Here is a 19,109-nt window from a genome sequence, read left to right as displayed (position 1 = left end):
TCCGAACATGCGATTAGCCTGTCGGCTAGCTGTAAAGTTCGAGTGTTTAAACTAACATATACAGTGGTGTATGTGCCCTGACTAAGTTCGTGTGTCATATAAATCACAATTCGTGTTGATACAAGTACCAATGTTCGTGTAGAAACATTTTAATCACATAGAACATTTTCATTATACAGCGCCGATAACCTCCGCCATCTTTGTCAGACTTTTTTTGTAACTCCCGCCTCCAAACACAAACACGTGGACCTGATTGGTTCTCGAGTGGTCCTCATTTGAATCAAGTTAAACTTTCGTCAACTTTATTTCGCTCCCCTCGGCGATTCGCTCTCATCTCGCCCAGTCAGGGCGAATTTCATCTCCATTCAACCTCAATGAGAGCAAAGCTGTGTGGAAACCTACCGCTACCGTCGCCTGTTCAGAAGTCAGAGACAATGTAAGTTTGTACTCTTTCTATTTAGCTATTGTTGCAGCAGATTAATCTATTCCGGAGTTGTTTCAGTCTGCAATGAGTACTGAATGTTAACCGTTTGACCCTGTGATGTGAAGCTGCTAGTGTATCAGTATTTTGCTAGCTTGCTTTTCTGTAGGGTACATCACACATGTTACTAGCTAGTGTGTGATACGTTTTTTGGGGCTTTAATCGTTATTGTGCTGGAGAGGATGTTCATTTTACTTGTGTGTGATAATTGTACATTTTATGTCAGTATTTGTTAATATTTGTTATTTTTAATATAATATAATTAATATTTGTTAATTTCTTTGGCTACAGCCTTGGCTAAACATTTGACATAATATAAACAATATGATATTCAAACTTTTGACTGCTTTCGTTAATAACTAAATAACACAATACTTGTACTTTTACTTTCAGTAATTGAGTAGTACATTTTAAAATAAACTACTTGCAATGCAGTGGCGATTTCTTTAAGACTGCAAGGGAAGCTCAGCTTCCCCTAAAATGTCTAAAATTTAAATGGTCAAATATGTACTATTGTGTTAAAGGGGTGATAGAATGCAAAACCGATTTTACCCTGTCATAGTTGAATAACAACAGTTCGGTGGGTAAATAAGACATACATAGAAGCTCAAAGTCCCACTGATACCCCTTTACTATGAAAATTTCATATTTTGAAGCTGCCGCTGAAAACGGGCGAATCCCAACAAAGCTGGAAGTTGACGTCAACCTCCCAAAAACCGGAACCTTTGTCAGCCCATGGGTGTATTAATAGAACGGTCACACCCCAACATTTACATAGGCTACACAACTGACCTGAGATAAGGTAGTCTTCCGAATCTAGGTCGCGCAGATCTCTGCTATTCCATTACAAAATTCACTTCTGAAACTTTTTTTATGAGAAATCTATTATGTAAGGCTCAAATATGGGCCATTTTACGAAAATGGATGGCTAATTGCAAATTTTGTCCGACTGTGTGTCGGAATTCAGCTGCCGGTGCTGCCTGTGTTGCTGCCTCGCCGCCCGACCTGCCTTCCTTCACACACCCCAGCTTGCTCTGAGGTACTTGGAGCTCCGTCACGACTGGCAGCCCACAGCACTCCATACCTGCGCAAAGTCACTGTTTTTTGGATAATGGACTACTAAACGCCGGTGCTCTGACAGAGCTCCAGGGCCTGCAGCTCTCCTCTTCCTGCTAGCTAAATGCCCGGTGTGTGTGAGTGAGAGCACGGTCAGCGAGCTTGTTACGCCAGCCATCTGTTACCACAGGTTTCAGTTAATCTTTTAATGTGTGTAATTATAATGTGTTGAGTTACTTAAACAAACAATTGGGGAAATAAACGCCGCTTGTCCGCGAGTCTCATTGATAGAGCCTGCGGCTGGATGTAGCTCTATCAATGAGAGCTAGCTCCTCCTAGAATTCCTCTGAAATTCACAAATATTCATTAACTTGAAATCGGACACCGTTGTTAGCTTTATAAGACATTTAGGGAGATGTTGTATACGTGGCGTGATGAAATTCAAACTGTAAATATTCAGAAATTACGCCAAAAATGAAGCTAACTATCCGTGATTTGTAGCTAGCTACACATAGCTAGGATTGAAGGGACAGTCATAGCTAACGAAAACCCCACTGTTCACAAAAATTAATTAATTTGAAATCTGACACCCTTGTTAGCTTTATAAGACATTTAGGGAGATGTTGTATAAGTGGCGTGATGAAATTCAAACTGTAAATATACAGAAATTACGCCAAAAATGAAGCTAAGTATCTGTGATTTGCAGCTAGCCGCACATAGCTAAGATTGAAGGGACAGTCATAGATAACGAAACCCCTAATCTTCACAAAAATTCATTAACTTGAAATCGGACACTGTTGTTAGCTTTATAAGACCTTTAGAGATATGTTGTATAAGTGGCGTGACAAAATTCAAACTGTAAATATAGCTAGTTATGCTGACAGCCAGCCAAGATTAACTGGAACTGTTGCAAGAGATAGCTGGTGTAACAAGCTCGCTGACCGCGCTATCACTCTCACACACGGGCCATTTAGCTAGCAGGAAGAGGGGAGCTGCAGGCCCTGGAGCTCTGTCAGAGCATTTGTTCCATTAACGTTTGGCCCATTAACCCCAAAACGGTGACTTTGCGCGGGTATCGAGTGCTGTGGGCTGCAAGCCGTAACGGAGCTCAATTGAGCTCATGGCAGGCCGGGGTGTGTAAAGGAAGGCAGGCCGTGCAGCGAGGCAGCAACACAGGCAGCACCGGCAGCTGAACTCCGACACACAGTCTTACCAAATTTGCAATAAGCCATCAATTTTCGTTAAACGGCCCATATTTGAGCTTTATTTAGTTGATTTCTTGCTTAAAAAAGTCTCAGAAGTGAATTTAATAACGTAATAGCCCGACAAACAATGTATAACTTTGCAATGAGACCTGCTGTCGAATCTCCCATGTGTTTCTATGTAGTTTGCTCAAACCAATCAGCGCGTAGCTCATTCTGAAAATTCATCAGCATACCATATTTGGAAGAAAAGCTCTTGTTCCAAATAGAGCCATATCAAAGTCCTTTTAGGCAAGTCATGCCACTCGGCCGCCATCTTGGCAACGCCTCCGGGCAGCTATTTCGGACTAACAAGACCAGGCTCCTATCTAAATGAATGGGCAGAGAGTCAGAACTGCACTTTCGCTGGTCATCGCGAAATAAAAACTACATGTATAGAAACAGCAGTAGAATATGATAAAAATCGCTGAAAAAGTTTGATGACTTTGTCCCAAAATAAGGTTTAAAACGCCTTTTCTCCCCACAGGTTATACTGTTACTACGCATGCGCAAGGGTTCACGACACCAGCTTCATTTAGACGATAGGCTTAATTGTTTCCCGGCTTGACTGTTAAAAAGCAGATGATTGGCTTTCCAGCGGGAGGGGCGGGACATGTGCATACAACCGCCGGGTTTTCCTTATTTAGTTGTATTGAGGATTGAGGAAGTGGCATGTCTCTTCTAAATAGTCTCTGGCCATATTCACAGGGTAGTTAAGGGCCTAATAAAATAGCTTTTGTTTAGCTTGTATTAGCTTTTAGTTGTTCTTTGTTTAATTTCCTTTTTCTCTGTGATGGCCCTGCCCCAGTATCAGCCATAACTACAACACACAACTTCTAAAAGAAAATTAAAATACAATTAGGCCTATATAAAAAAATCTCCTGCTACTTTTTAGCTGGCTGCATAGGCTTTTCCAGTGTTATGCCAAAAGCTGTGACCCACCAGAATATGTTACTGTAGAGCCACCTGCCGTAAATCATTTTGTGACTTTGCGGGAAAAATCGGACCTGTGCAAAGGCATTAATAAAAACTATATAATAAAAGTGTTATTTTCACTGGTAGTCTCGTTTGCTGTTACAGTTCATTTATGATCATCAGGTGAAAAATTACACAGTTTCAGAAACATTTAAAAGTTACATATAGTTACTTAAGAAGAGTAGTGAGTAAAATGTACTTTACAGTTTTTTTCGATTGCTAAACGACAGTGCGCACAACTGGAGTCACATGTGCAAAACTCAAACTACAGTCTGCGCTACCAACAGTCACCTGAGCTAAACAGTTCACATCACCTGTGTTACGGCCTCCATTTAAAGGAACAAACAAAGGCTCAAAAGGAACTTGCTGCCTGGTTTTGTACGTGGCAAAGGACCAACACAGTCAGCAATTACTCGCTCACATGGTTCCGTCACGACGGGAATCGGACAAAGCGAGAATGGCGGAATGGTTTGATTTGGTTTACCCGAGATCTGACAGAAATTACATGTTTTACAGTACTGTTGCACATCACGTTTCAATCCTGGCCAGAAAAAACGCCGCAAAATGCGATCATATGTTTTTTTCACTTCTAAATGGCCCGCAAGCGGATTATCATGAGCAAGTTTGAGAATTTCATGCCGGTGAGTCTTCGGAACTATAATTTGAGTCACCACCCCCCAATCATCCTGTGCGGATAGATGCGGCAGTATCCATTTACAACCCCAAATCAGAAAAAGTTGGCACAGTATGGAAAACACAAATAAAAAAAGAAAGTAGTGATTTCTAAATGTACTTTGACTTGTATTTCATTGCAGACAATGTGAACACAAAATATTTAATGTTTTGTCTGGTCAACTTAATTTCATTTGTAAATATACATCCTTTCCTGTCATTCAGACCTGCAACACATTCCAAAAAAAAGGTCTAGTCCTTTAGGAGCAAAGATGGGCCGACGATCGCCAGTTTGCCATTAAATACGTGAGAAAATTATTGAAATTTTTAAAAACAATGTTCCTCAAAGAAAGATAGGAAGACATTTACTTATTTCAACTTCAACAGTGCATAACATAATTAAAAGATTCAAGGAATGTGAAGGAATTTCAGTACGTAAAGGACAAGGGCGCAAGCCTAAGCTGAACAACCGTGATCTCAGATCCCTCAGGCGGCACTGCATCAAGAATCGTCATTCCTCTATAAGCGATATCACTACATGGGCTCAGGAATACTTTGGCAAACCTTTGTCAAGTACCACAATACGTAGTTACATCCACAAATGCCAGTTAAAACTGTACTGGATGGACCATCGCACAGTGGAAACGTGTACTGTGGTCAGATGAATCAGTATTTCAGGTATTTTTTGGGAGAAATGGACGCCGTGTGCTCCGGACCAAAGAAGAAAAGGATCATCCAGACTGTTACCAGCAACAAGTCCAAAAGCCAGGGTCTGTCATGGTATGGGGTTGTGTCAGTGCCCTTGGCCAAGGTAACATTAATGGTGATGGCACCATTAATGCTGAAAAGTACATAGAGATTTTGGAGCACAATATGCTGCCTTCAAGAAGACATCTTTTCCAGGGACGTCCATGCATATTTCAACAAGATAATGCAAAACCACATTCTGCACACATTGCAAAGTCCTGGCTGCGGAGGAAGAGGATACGGGTACTTGATTGGCCTGCCTGCAGTCCCGACCTGTCTCCAATAGAGAATGTGTGGCTCATTTTGAAGCGCAAAATGCGAGAACAAAGACCCCGTACTGTTGCCCACCTTAAGACTTGTTTGCAGCAAGAATGGGACAAAATTACACCCGGAACACTTCATCACTTGGTGTCTTCAGTCCCTAAATGCTTTTTAAGTGTTGTGAAAAGGAATGGCAACATTACAAAGTGGTAAATGTTTTACTGTTCCAACTTTTTTTTAAATGTGTTGCAAGAACCAAAATAGGAATTTTGTTTTTTTGAGAAAAATACAATGAAAATCATGAGGAACACATTTAATTATGTACTGTTGTATTGTCTGCAATGAAATACAAGTCAAAATACATTTAGAAATCACTACTTCCTTTTTTTATTTGTTTTCCATACTGTCCCAACTTTTTCTGATTTGGGGTTGTACACACAAGCACACCGTCCTTCAAAAAGTAACCGGTGGACGTTTTCTCAACTTCATCCGCTGGAACGACAGTATCAGAACAAGAAGCTAATGACAAATCATGTTTTTGTTCAACAATCAGCTGCTCCCGTGACATGCACACTGTAGAGCTAGGCTCCTTATCAGGAGAGGAAACCGCCAACGCCACAGGAGTGACTACTGATAGAGGCGGAGCGGGAGAAGAGACTGCTGGCGAGGAAGCTAGAAAGTCAGAATCAGCCATGAAACTGTCAGCCAATTCCACCTCGCCCCCGTCATCAGGCAAACCTTTCTTCTGTCTCGTAGACATCGCACGAGTGACAGCACAAACTGAAACCCTCTGGGAACCTCTGCTCCAGGCCATCTGGGTGTTCAGAAAGGGGAACAGCAGTTACTTCAGGTTTTAATAGCACTTTGCCCCCAGCCAAATCGTTGCCCAAAATGAAAGACACCCCCTAAATGGGAAACTGAGCACTGATTACACTCAGGTGTGCAACAGGCATAGGGAGGAGGGCAGAATGAGAAACAGAGAGAGAGAGAGAGGGTGTTGTGTTTTGAGTAGCGATGCTGTGGTGATGTGTGGAGAGGAATCCGCTGACACTGTACTTGATCATAAAGGTTTTATTACATCAAGTTTCCAGCATCAATGACGAGTTCTGCAAAACCCGGAGAGTACCTAACCACTCAGCCACCTAATCACAGAATCAAATAGGACATCGTCTTCAACACATCACTCTGCTGAGAGAAAAATCATTGAACTTGCATCCCTAACACAGTGCTCATGATTTCTCAGCACATTTGAGCTTTATACAGACTTTAACCTTATAGGCGCTTCAGATACTACAAGGGAGAAAACAAGACGCACACAAGAGGCACATGTAACACCTGCAAAACTCATTCAAAGCAACACAACTCTTAACACACATCTCAAAACAGGCTCAGTGTAGCCAAACACTATGCACAATCCTCACTGAGATAACACACACTGTCACTCAGAACACACTGAGGGCTAGATTTATCAAGCCGTTTGCGCCTGTTTCCAGGCGCTAATTGGTCGCAAAGACGGACGTAACCGATGCGGGCTATTTACAAACAGGGTGCACTTGGGTAAAACCGCAGATTGTCTGCCACATGAGCAAGAAGAGACAAGCTGTGCTTTCAATATGCGTTTGTGGGAGGGTCGTGGGGAAAGTGGGAGTTCCACCCAAAAAGGTGGGAGAATAAGCGCAAAGTGCACCTAAATATATTCCTTGGTATTTACAAAGACTGTCAGTAAGAGCGCGTCTCTATTCTGCGGGGGAAATTCTCCGCCTCTTAAAAGCAGGTCTAAACCAGCCGCAATCGAGTTTCCTTGTAGACCTTTATGCCGCTGGTGAAATGGCAACAATAATTAGAGCAAGACGAAGGCATAGGCGAGGCTGAAAATGTTTTTAACATAAGAATCACACTTTGTCAGTGAACACAACATCATTTAGCGTTACAGATTAAGCAGCCATGCAATATTAGAGTTACTGGAAGAAATCAAAGATGACATTGAATCACCCACTCAGCGTTCACATCCCATTCCAGCAGTTGTTAAACTCCTCGCTACATTACAAATATTGGCATCAGGATAATTTCAAACAGTCATAGCATCAGCAGTGGGAATATCGCAGTCTGCACTCAGCCATATCATAGCACAAGTACCGCTTTGCTATAGCGCAATTTACGGTATAGTGGGCGGAGAAAGACGCTGATTGCCTGATGGGTGTCAGGGTTGATAAATACTACGCAAAATGTGGAAGCATAGCGTGCGCTATTACCGAACTCGCATAAACAGACGCAGCGCAAACTGCGCTAGTGTTAGTAAATTAGGCCCTGAGGGTAAAAACACTAGCGTCAAACACCAATACAGAAATTACAAACTTTTTCATCTTTACAGTTTGAACAATTTGAGTGACTTTACACTACTCAATAGTTTCTTTAAGGAAACAATATAGATTTTATAATATAACAATTTTACTTAAGGTAGGAGAAGGAATGAAAATCAGCAGTTTGCTTCAATATAGTATTTTGTCTCTAGTAATTTATGGAATTACTGGGAAAAAACATCACGTTGGATGTCTGCATCATCTCTAAATACAAATGAATGTGTTGTTTCCATTGCCTTCACATCCATTACTTTCTGAAAAACAGTAAAAACACAGTTTTACTATTGTAAAGATATAGTGTTTTTCAATTTTTGTTTTTACTGTAATAGCTGTGTATATAACCTCAGACATCTTACCTGGACATATTGGTATCTTTGCTCTTTTACCTGTTTCTGTCAAACGGTACAGTCTATAATGGTTTCTTATTTGGTGTTTGTATACAAAAAAAGGCTTTCTGAGCTTTCGTATAAATACCATATATGTTCACTAACTAGTCTAAAACAAGACACCTGCTTAGGCTTTCAGCTAACATTGCAATCAGCAGTGTTTGATAGGCACTATAATGAAATCTATTCTGTTTTGAATGTGTCGTTAACAGTTTTGACAGCAGTGTGTTAGCATTTGAACAAAGTGCTTTAAATCCACAGTGTTGTGCACGTTTTGGTTAAAGCCATGGGATAAGTGGGTAGAGTTTTGAAAAAAGTTTGGTCCACATGACCTGCTGCTGTGCAGACTGTAGTTAGTTTTGCACATGTGGCTTCAGTTGTGCCCACTGTCATTTAGCAATAGAAAAAAACTGTATCAAAAGTAAAGGTTTACTGTAATGATTATCTCCCAAAGTTGTTTGTCTTTATAGAAACAACTTCATTGATTTGATTACGTAAAGTCATTTTGAGGATTAGCATTATGCAGTACCATCCATTTGTATCCTGAGCACACAGCATGTCACATTGACAAGGGAAAATGCTTGTGTTTTTTCAGGGCTGGTTTACTTAACTTGTTTTACATATTTGACCTTCTATCCTATCTCACCCAACTTATCCTTGTTGGTTTTCTCTGATAAAAACTAGATAATAACACGGTGAAGTTAAAAAAAAAAAGATATGTCATGTTTTGTAACTGCTGCACCTCCTAAATTTGGTGTGTGTGTGTGTGTGTGTGTGTGTGTGTGTGTGTGTGTGTGTGTGTGTGTGTGTGTGTGTGTGTGTGTGTGTGTGTGTGTGTGTGTGTGTGTGTGTGTGTGTGTGTGTGTGTGTGTGTGTGTGTGTGTGTGTGTGATAATTTAATATGACCAATCAGATGTAAGACCTGATGAACCGATCATACAACCTGTATTGTTAAGAATCTTTTTACACAATGTGATGGGTACTTGAATGAAGATATTTAGCTTTCAAATGATGATACAGCATAACAATACATTTTAATATCTTGTAAAATATCCAAAGTATACTTCAAATGTCCATACAAAAACTCAAAATTTAGCATTGACATTAAATACTGTTATTTCCCTCCTGGACAGTGCTAAACTCTCTATTATCAGCGTTATTCAACATTTAGGGATAATTGCCAATCACATGTCAAGGACAGTCTTTTCATTACATAAACAGTCAAATGTTTTTTTAAGGTATAAATTTAAAAGAAATGTGGAAAAGTAAATGTTGCTGACTGTATTTATTTTCCCACCCGTCTGCCACTCTACCTGCCTCTATCAGCCTTTTATGTGCTTTGCCCAAGATAGATTTTTTTTTTTCAAATCAACATGTTGTAACTCAGGGAAAGTTTAAACTGTTGCAACATCATCTGGTTATTGAACTGCATGAACAAATACTGAAGCAGGATAAATCTAACCTGTTCTGTTCTAACTGGTAAGAGCTCTAAAATATATATTTGTTTATATGTATTTTGTAGTTTCTTTTTCTATATTTCTGTAAAGACATTATGCCCACCTGTTACCATGCTACCAAGTTACCATGCCAAATATTTATCCTTCAACCAGTTTGGAAACAAGGTATAAAGCTGTGAGAAAGAAGCACCTGCTGATATTTGTCGCTCTCTCATTGGTCTTGGAGAGAGAGAGCGAGAGAGATAAAATGAGTATAAATAGACATAAACAGTGAGGCAGCTTGTGAGAGTGGCTTTCTTGTTCATCTAGGAAAAGCATGAGGTTGTTTATTCTGGTGGCTCTGTTCGGGCTCGGCCTTGCCCAGCACAACTCCCACTTCAGGCACGGCAGGACGGCAATCGTCCACCTGTTTGAGTGGCGCTGGGCGGACATTGCTGCAGAGTGTGAGCGTTTCTTGGGTCCCAATGGCTTTGGTGGAGTTCAGGTATGTACAGTACGGCTGAACATATGTAGTAATAGGTTCTAGTCTGGAGAAGGAGGATACTCAGTTATTTTTCTATTTTGAGGAGGTCTATAATCACAATGCATGTTGAAGATGCATGTAGGGCAGTACAAACAAGCTGTTCAAAGACATTTACATTTATATTATCCATTGTGTCATAAACTCAATCATTGAAATGTAAAGGGGTATTCCAGTGATTTAGTATTTCACTTCCATAAAGTTGGGGGACTTACAAGAGAAAAATGGTAAATCTATGTATCAGAAATAGACATATTCTGACTTTTATTATGGATCAAGCTCCAAACACTACATTTACCATAATGCACATTTAAAATGACTTTTATTAGCCTTCCCTGAAATAAGCCTGATGATGTCATCCTGTTTACACAGGCTGATTAGTACTCCTTGTGAAGATTAAACTGAAGTTCATGTAGAAAATTGCTAGTATATTAAATAGAACCCTATTTACAGTGATCTTCGGTCTTCGGACAATTCCTGTGTTAAAAGTGATGATTACTGTTCGTGTCCAGATCTCCCCTCCAAGTGAGCACATTGTGCTAGACCATCCCTGGAGGGCCTGGTATCAGAGATACCAACCAATCGGCTTCAAACTGTGCTCCAGATCTGGCAATGAAAACGAGCTGAGAGACATGATCACCAGATGCAACAACGTTGGGGTAAACTACAATGATTTAGTGAAAGGCATTAGGAACAATGGTCTTCTGTGTTTGACAGCACCTCATAAATCTATTGCGTTGTACAACACAACAAATTCTTACCAGATACATTTCATAACACTTGACGCTTTATGCATAAATATCTAACTGTTTCATAACAGGCACCTGTCATTTTAGAACAAAATATATTGTTGAAGAAAGAGCATCAATTGAATGAATTAATGCGTCTGTCTTAAGGAATTATCATTCAGTTTTTTGTTTAGAGTAATATTCTTTAGTTCCTAGACCACCAACATCACAGTTAACTAATAGTGAGTAGTGCAGCTTTGACATACTACTGTCACCTGAGAATGAATGTGCTAATAAAAGTGAAAGTGAAGAGGGATAAAAGGGAGATGTTTATCAATTGTGTTGCACCTACATCTTGTATCTAGGTCAATATCTATGTGGACGTTGTCATCAACCACATGTGTGGCTCTGGCGGTGGAGAGGGGAACCACTCTTCATGTGGAAGCTGGTTCAGTGCTAGCAAGAGGGACTTCCCCAGTGTCCCATTTAGCAAAGCTGACTTCAATGACAACAAATGCAGAACTGGCAGTGGCGAGATTGAGAACTATGGTGATGTCAATCAGGTAATGAATGTCACTAGAAACACTGATGTAATTTTCAGCTTATTAAGCACTTTTTCGCCCCATTCAAAGATTCATGAAAGGGAGTGTTAAAGGCAGGGTTTGAAACTATTCCAATATACACGTTTTATAAATTGTTTAAAATGTTTTTTACACCCTGACAACAATCAATAAATGCTGTAATCCTGTAAAAACGTCCACCATTCACTCGTTGTCTGCTTGAAAAGAACCAATTAAATGCCTCCTTGCCGTGTACGAGCCTGAGCTCAATGTGCGTCATCGCAGCATTGCTAACTGTAGTCATGTTTGTTTTAAACATTGGGTATGATAATATTAGGTGTTTGCCTATAATGTGAATGCGGCATCAAGTATAATTGCGGCCCTTTCTCCGCTTTGCTCTGAAGCAGCAATGCATCAGTGCTCGTGCACGTCTGTGTGTGGGTCGGAGCCCCGAGGGCAGGGCAAGGGGTTAGAGCCCAGAAGAGATGCTACTTTCAAATCTTGCTTGCTTTTTAACATTACCAACCCTGCCTTTAAGTCAGAAGCTTCCACGTAATGCCTGCAAAAAGAGAATACAGTAATCAGTAACTAATTTACTATTATTTATCATTTATACAGGGAACATGAATAACCTGATTTCTCTGTGCTCATGTAAACACCATAAACGGGTTATTCATGTCCATGTCAACCCTCTCATTGACTATTTCTGTGACTTTGAGGAGTTTTAAACAAGAACAACAAATAATTGCAACGTAAATGTATATTTGCCGCTCCAGGTGCGTGACTGTCGTCTGGTCGGTCTATTGGACCTCGCCCTGGAGAAAGATTACGTAAGGGGAAAGGTGGCTGACTACATGAACAAGCTGGTTGACATGGGTGTGGCTGGATTCAGAGTGGATGCCTGCAAGCACATGTGGCCCGGTGACCTGTCTGCTGTCTACGGTCTTCTGAAAAACCTCAACACCACGTGGTTCCCTAATGGCTCCAAACCCTTCATCTTCCAGGAGGTAATTTTTTTTTTATTGTTTTGTTTAAGGAGTTTACTTTTATTTTCACACCAAAATGGTAAAAAAATTGTCAAATTACCAACACGCAACTTGTAGTTTACTGTAGCGTTATGCATATATACTATAGATGCATATGTCATCCCATTAAAGGTGCAGTAAGCAATGCAGCATGAAGATTGTTGATATTTGAACTCAACTGCCAAACAAATAGAGGCTGCATGAACTTATTTCAACTTGGAAAACATGGTACCAGTGAACACAAAATTGCTGCTAGTAAAACTAATTTGTATTCAAATACACAATGGACAGCTGAGATCTACATACTAGGATGTGATTGGATAGATACAAACCGCCCACATAACCAACATTTATGACTGCAAAACAGCAGTCAACAGATACAAATACAGGTACTACTGATCCTATAGTATAAAAGGATAAAGCTGAAAGTGTTCAACTCAAAAAGCAAAGGTAGTAAGCTGTTAAAATAGCCTAAGATCTCAAAAATCCCTCTCTTCACTAACAACATGAATGTTTAACAGCAGAAATATGGTTCTTGTTACTGCTGAATTAAAAACGAATGATTACTTTTTGTCAATCCAAAATTCAATGATATGGTGCAGTTAATCTAAACCATATCTGCTTTGAATACTATGGATGATGTGGATTATGTGCTGATTTCCCTCTAGGTTATTGACTTGGGAGGTGAGCCCATCACATCCAGAGAGTACTTCCATCTGGGAAGAGTGACTGAGTTCAAATATGGTGCCAAACTGGGAACTGTGTTCAGAAAGTGGAATGGCGAGAAGCTGTCTTACACCAGGTATTTGTCTTTCTGCTGATGTTCCTAAATCATATATGAAATGGATATATTAGAATATGTATTCAACCATGAGATAGTTACAATTCCCTTTGCTGCATACATTTTTGGATTGTACCAAATTTCTTACTTACTAGTTTTTTGAGAGAAAATTATGTGTCCAAACTTGGATGTTTTAGAAGTGAACTCCTGATTTGTAAAATTATAATCTTGTGTGCAGGAACTGGGGAGAGGGATGGGGTTTCATGCCCAATGGCGATGCTCTTGTCTTCATTGACAACCACGACAACCAGAGAGGCCACGGTGCCGGTGGTGCAGCCATTGTTACCTTCTGGGACTCCAGGCTCCACAAGATGGCTGTTGGCTACATGCTGGCCCACCCTTACGGAGTAACCAGGGTGATGTCCAGCTTCCGCTGGAACCGCCAAATCGTCAATGGAAAGGTAGATTTTCCTTTAAGCAGGAACAATGATAACATGCAATGTATAGTGTTTATTTAGAATTATTTTTTGTTAAACTCATTAATCCATCATTATCTTGTAGGATGAGAATGACTGGATAGGCCCTCCCAGCCATGCAGATGGATCCACCAAATCTGTTCCTATCAACGCTGACCAGACTTGTGGAGATGGATGGGTGTGTGAGCACAGATGGCGTCAGATCAAGTGAGTCCCCAAAAAGCAAGAGAGGGAACTGTTGACCTTACACACAGAAAATGAGTCACTTTGGCTTGGTTGTATGGAGTTGAAAACTGTGTACGTTATACTTTATGATTGTATTTTTTTATATCACCCCTTTAGAAACATGGTTATTTTCCGCAATGTGGTCAATGGACAGCCTCACTCCAACTGGTGGGACAACCAGAGCAACCAGGTTGCCTTTGGGCGTGGTAATCGTGGATTCATCGTCTTCAACAATGATGACTGGTAAGGACTATTTGTTAAGTACTCTAACTGCTACTGACAAAATAATAATTTCACCTACTTAAATCAAGCAATAGCCAGATTAACCAAATGTATAGGACTGAATGCTGATGCATGTCAGCATCTTACAGACTGTAAGACAAATTAAGCAATAGCTCATGACAGGCCGTGGTATGTTATGATTATATCACAGCTAAGGGGAGTTGTTCTGTCTGACGCGAATAAAAAGGTTCACCATAAAATAGGCCCTCCTGGGCTGGCTGTCTGCACTTAGAAAGGCAATTGATAATGTAGGTGACATTAGCCTACACTAACAGCTAGCATAGGATATTTCTTTTGCATAACGCTAAACAAACTAACCAATCGAGACAGCAGTAGACCAGCAACTCCCATGTTCTGCTAGGTAAAATTATTGTTTTTGTCAAATTGAGTCTGGTGGCTTAGAGATGGGCATAGATAACAGTTTCAGTTCGCTGTTGAAAAGAGCTGTCTGACGGAAAGGTACTGCGACAAATATATCGTACACTTAAAGGGATACTTTGCTGATTTTAAACAGCTCTATCTGTGTCATAACAGTGTGTGCAGATAAATGGTGTTCAAGGCTTTCCACCGTGGCATCAGTGCGTTTATCTGTGTTTTTTGCCCCCAACTGCTCCTTCCAGGCAGCGCTGCCTGGAAGGCACTAGGATTAGGCACTGCTTATGGTTAGGGTTAGGGTTAAGGCTAGGGTTAGGTGCCTTGAAGGGAGCGGTCACAGCGCTGCCTGGAAGTGCCATCGAGCCATCAGTGCAAGGAGCTCCCTGCTGATCGGAGCACGCCGCTCCGTACTTAGGAGAAGGGTACTGCTCAATCCACTCGTCCATAGTTAGGCTACTCAGGACGTCAAAGTTAACCTTAAATGTTTCTATTTTGTATCAGGTTTGTTAGTCTAATATTTTCTTTTCAGAAGTGAAGTGATAGTTATTGTGCAAAGCAAAAAGTAAAACATCATAGCGGTGGTGTTCGGTTATTATGCTGTATATCACGGCCATGAACCAATCAGACTGCTTGATTTGAGCTAACCGTTTTATGAAATATATCTCACACATTGTTCACTGGACTCTTATGTCTTTCAAATCACATTATGTCTACCTCCTGAACAAATTGTGTTATAAACATGCACTACTAGGTGTATACAAAACTTCCAACAAATAATAAAACATTTTAATATTTCTCTTGTTTGGTTTCTTCTATTACATAGAACTGTCATGTCCTAATATACTACATCCTTTGTGTCACATCTTTATTGTTCCTTTCAAACAGGTGTTGCACCAGACCAGCTTAAATGGGCCAAGGTTATCCCATTATTCAAAGCTGACAGTCCATTATTATTTTAAAATTACAGACCAATTTCTTTATTACCATGTTTCTCTAAAATACTTGAAAATTTGTATATAATAGATTAATCAAATACTTAAAAGATAAGAAGTTACTATATGACTATCAATATGGATTTCATGAAAAGCATTCTACCTCTATGGTCTTGGTCCAATTAGCTGACAGAATAGTCACAGCTTTAGACAACAAAGAATTAACAATTGATTGATTTGTCAAAAGCTTTTGCCAACGTAGATCATAATATATTATTAAATAAGCTTCAGGCTCATGGTGTTATAGGTACTGAACTTAATTGGTTTAAAAGCTTGTTCAACAGGAAACAATATGTAATTTGGAATGGAACTAATTCATCATACAGTCTGGTTTTCCATACTAGGTCCTCATATACATTATGATTTGCATTTGATATCAAAAGATACACTCTTCACTTTATATGCTGACAATACCAATATGTTTCTTACTTCCTATTAAGTCTTACATCCTTAATGTTAAAAAGAGTGCTTATATGATTTTCAAGCCTAAAAATCGAACCATATCAGATCATCTTTGTCCCATTCTTTTTGATAATAATGTGATTGAATATGTGTCCCATGCTAAGTTTTTAGGTGTAATCATTAATGATCAGCTTAACTGGAAAAAACACATATCTTATGTCTAACAAAGTTGCCATAAATATTGGTATAAAGATAAGACACATCTTAGAAAAAACCTTATGGATCTATATTACTCTATGATTTATCCCTCTATATCTTGTGGTAATATATTATGGGAAAGCACTTACAAATCCAGCCTCAACCCCATATTTTTATTACCCTGTTAATATCCACCAGGGCGCCGGCGCCCCAGTTACGTAACTTACATAAGTTCGGACATGTTTCATAATAACCGTTTAACCACAAAAGTTCAAACCTTTTGTCAATATGGACATGCTATATGTTGCTAGATCGGTTAAATTCCACGCAATCGTTCAGTTCAAAAGGATCACAAAGTTTTCTTTAAACAGCATTTGAATGAATGTAAAAAGGTTTTGTAAGCCATCTTAAGGCTTTAGTATGTTTTTTTTCTAATATAGAAGTGAGTAAAAGCATTTGGCAAAATTTGGTCACTTGGAGAGGTTTTGGAGAGGTTCAGGGACACCTGTGACACCAGTGACACCAAATACTGAAAACTCACCTAGCTCCCAAAAGGTTAGGCCTAGAGTTTTGAAACTTTATACAGGTGTTGTTTGACAAGATGTAGAAGGTTTGTGTCATGTTCTGCATGCAAATAGGATTTATTTTAGACGAGGACCAACAAAACTATTTTGAACCCTGTTTGAATGTTTGAACTGATGTAGTTTAAGTTGTGTTTTAATCACATGCCAAACAAGCACATTTCCAGAAACTAGAAGAATACAATATAGGTTTCAAATGAAGCATCATACATGCATTTTGGTCTTGCAGTCTTTCTGTTATAAGCTTTTCCATGTGGGTGTGGCAAATAGGCAAAAATCAAACAAAAAGAGGTGGCCTTGAACAGGTTTACAGAAAAGATTTGATAGAACGGTACTTACTCTAGCTGTAATGCTCGTCGCTGGGCAAGCCGGTGTGTACTTAAAGAAGTATCCACGTACCTGACCTCAGGAGGATCATCCCCGTACATATGAAATATGTAACGGTGGAGATATAGTCTCGATACAATAGAGAACAGATAGGTACCTTTGTGTTTCTATTTTGTAACAATTCACTTTTTGTTTCCTGTCACAACTTCTTTGTAACTAGATCTCAGAATGATTGTTATCGAACCATTTGTAAATTGTTATCGAACCATTTGTACAAGTCATTTGTACCGAACTAATCTTGGCCAGTTTTCAATCAGATACAGATGTCCAGTTTTATGGAACAGTTTTTCTGCTTCCCTTCACAGGTACTCCTCATTTATGATTTTTTTTTTTTATTCTGTTGGAGTACAGCACTATGTAAATGTTAAATGTTAGTTATCATACAGTGTATAGGCTGTGTAAATATGTTACTGTAATATATTTTCTTTTCCTTGTTTTATATCTTTTATCCCCTTTTAATTTTTATTATTTAATTTATAATTATTTTAATTTCTTTCCTTTAAATATTTATTTATCATTTGTTTAACATTTATCATTTGCAAATGTGTGGCAGCATGTACAGCTGTTTTTAATTTCATTTTTCTTTTATATGCACAATAAGGAGAGAAAAGAAATGGAACTGCCTTTCTCTCCCTAATTGATCTTGATTGGCTTACACCTGTTTGTATCCTGTTTTAATAGAAAATACAGCTAAATAGAACAGTTTCATTTTGATATTGTGGGGGTTTTAAAAACAATATGTACCTTATCTTCACCTTTAGGGACCTGGATGTGACCCTGCAAACTGGCATGCCTGGTGGCACCTACTGTGACATCATTTCTGGCCAGAAGAATGAAAGCAGGTGCACTGGGAAGCAGATCAATGTTGGGGGTGATGGCCAGGCCCACTTCAAGATAAGCAACAGAGATGAGGACCCCTTTGTTGCCATTCACGCTGACTCCAAGTTGTAAAACCATCATGTACAACTTTAAATAAATCTTTTAAACTTTCAAACTTAAATTATGAACTTTTTTACTGATACAAAACGCATTTTAAAAACATTGATTTTTGTTTGTTTACTACATAATGTTTTAGAGAAAATGTGCACTGTTGCATCTGTAACACACCATTGTCACTGCATTGAAGTTTCTCTTTGAACTGACTGCAGTATCACATGTGTGGAAAACTAAGAAGTTTAGGTAATGTACTTTTCTATTGAGGGTATGCACATTACATCACTTTATGTGGAGATCACAGTTAGAGCGTAAACTCTAATAATGACCAGAACAGTAATTTGGTTCTCAAACAATATTGGTAAATTTAAGGTAAAGTCAGACAGGTAAATTGAAATGGAAAGACTTTTTCTAAAATGAGCTGACTGTTTGCAGAGCCTTGTCCTGTTGCTATGCCTATCAGCTTTTAGATTAAACAGCTTAAAACGTTCAGTTTTCACATATGCAATTTACAATGATAATGGCGCCAGATTTACCACTCAAAATTCACAGTCAATTATAAAACAATGGGACTACGATTTCACACAGAAATGAGCAAATGCTGCTCATTTCTAACAACAACCATCGATTTTGTTGGCTCAAAAGACAACTGTCGCTAAAAGATTTGATCAGCTGTAGCTAATGTAAGCTAATGCTAAAGTTAAAGTGAAAATTCTGTTTCAAAATGACTTTTTAATGTTATCCTACAAATGTAATGTTTGCAAATGACATAATTTGCCTGTTTCAGCAATACTACTAGTAGTAAGCTAGTTAGCAGGACATGCTAATGTTTGCAGCTTACACTGGAGCAGATACACACAGATTTACCTATAATGAGTTATTTTTTTTATTTTTATTTTTTTAAACAGGCTTTTTAATCAGACAGTTATACATTCTGAGTGTTCTGAACAAGACCTGTGATGCCTGTGAATGTCCTTCCTGCATTTTGTATTCTTCTCCTGCACAGGG

The 19,109-nt window shown here is 39.2% G+C and overlaps 1 protein-coding gene across 1 annotated transcript; it reads left to right on the top strand.

Annotated features, from left to right (window-relative positions):
• The first annotated feature begins 232 nt into the window (after positions 1-232).
• On the top strand, positions 233-18,168 carry amy2a (amylase alpha 2A). The gene is made up of 10 exons (XM_028592923.1): positions 233-436; positions 9,946-10,120; positions 10,669-10,815; positions 11,250-11,447; positions 12,221-12,451; positions 13,138-13,271; positions 13,489-13,711; positions 13,812-13,933; positions 14,069-14,194; positions 17,930-18,168. The coding sequence occupies exons 1-10, from the start codon at positions 375-377 to the stop codon at positions 18,117-18,119; spliced, it is 1,608 nt and encodes a 535-aa protein (XP_028448724.1). The 5' UTR covers positions 233-374; the 3' UTR covers positions 18,120-18,168.
• Positions 18,169-19,109: the final 941 nt, after the last annotated feature.

The sequence above is a fragment of the Perca flavescens genome, chromosome 12 (assembly GCF_004354835.1).
Source record: "Perca flavescens isolate YP-PL-M2 chromosome 12, PFLA_1.0, whole genome shotgun sequence".
In the NCBI taxonomy this organism is placed as follows: domain Eukaryota; kingdom Metazoa; phylum Chordata; class Actinopteri; order Perciformes; family Percidae; genus Perca; species Perca flavescens.
The sequence above is the reverse complement of the archived record's forward strand: the minus strand, read 5'-3'. Positions and strand labels throughout refer to the sequence as shown.

Coding starts and splice junctions, on each gene's coding strand:
- amy2a (XM_028592923.1), top strand. CDS start 375: ATGAGAGCAAAGCTGTGTGGAAACCTACCGCTACCGTCGCCTGTTCAG. Junction 437..9,945: donor GTTCAGAAGTCAGAGACAAT/GTAAGTTTGTAC, acceptor TTGTTCATCTAG/GAAAAGCATGAGGTTGTTTA. Junction 13,712..13,811: donor GCCAAATCGTCAATGGAAAG/GTAGATTTTCCT, acceptor ATTATCTTGTAG/GATGAGAATGACTGGATAGG.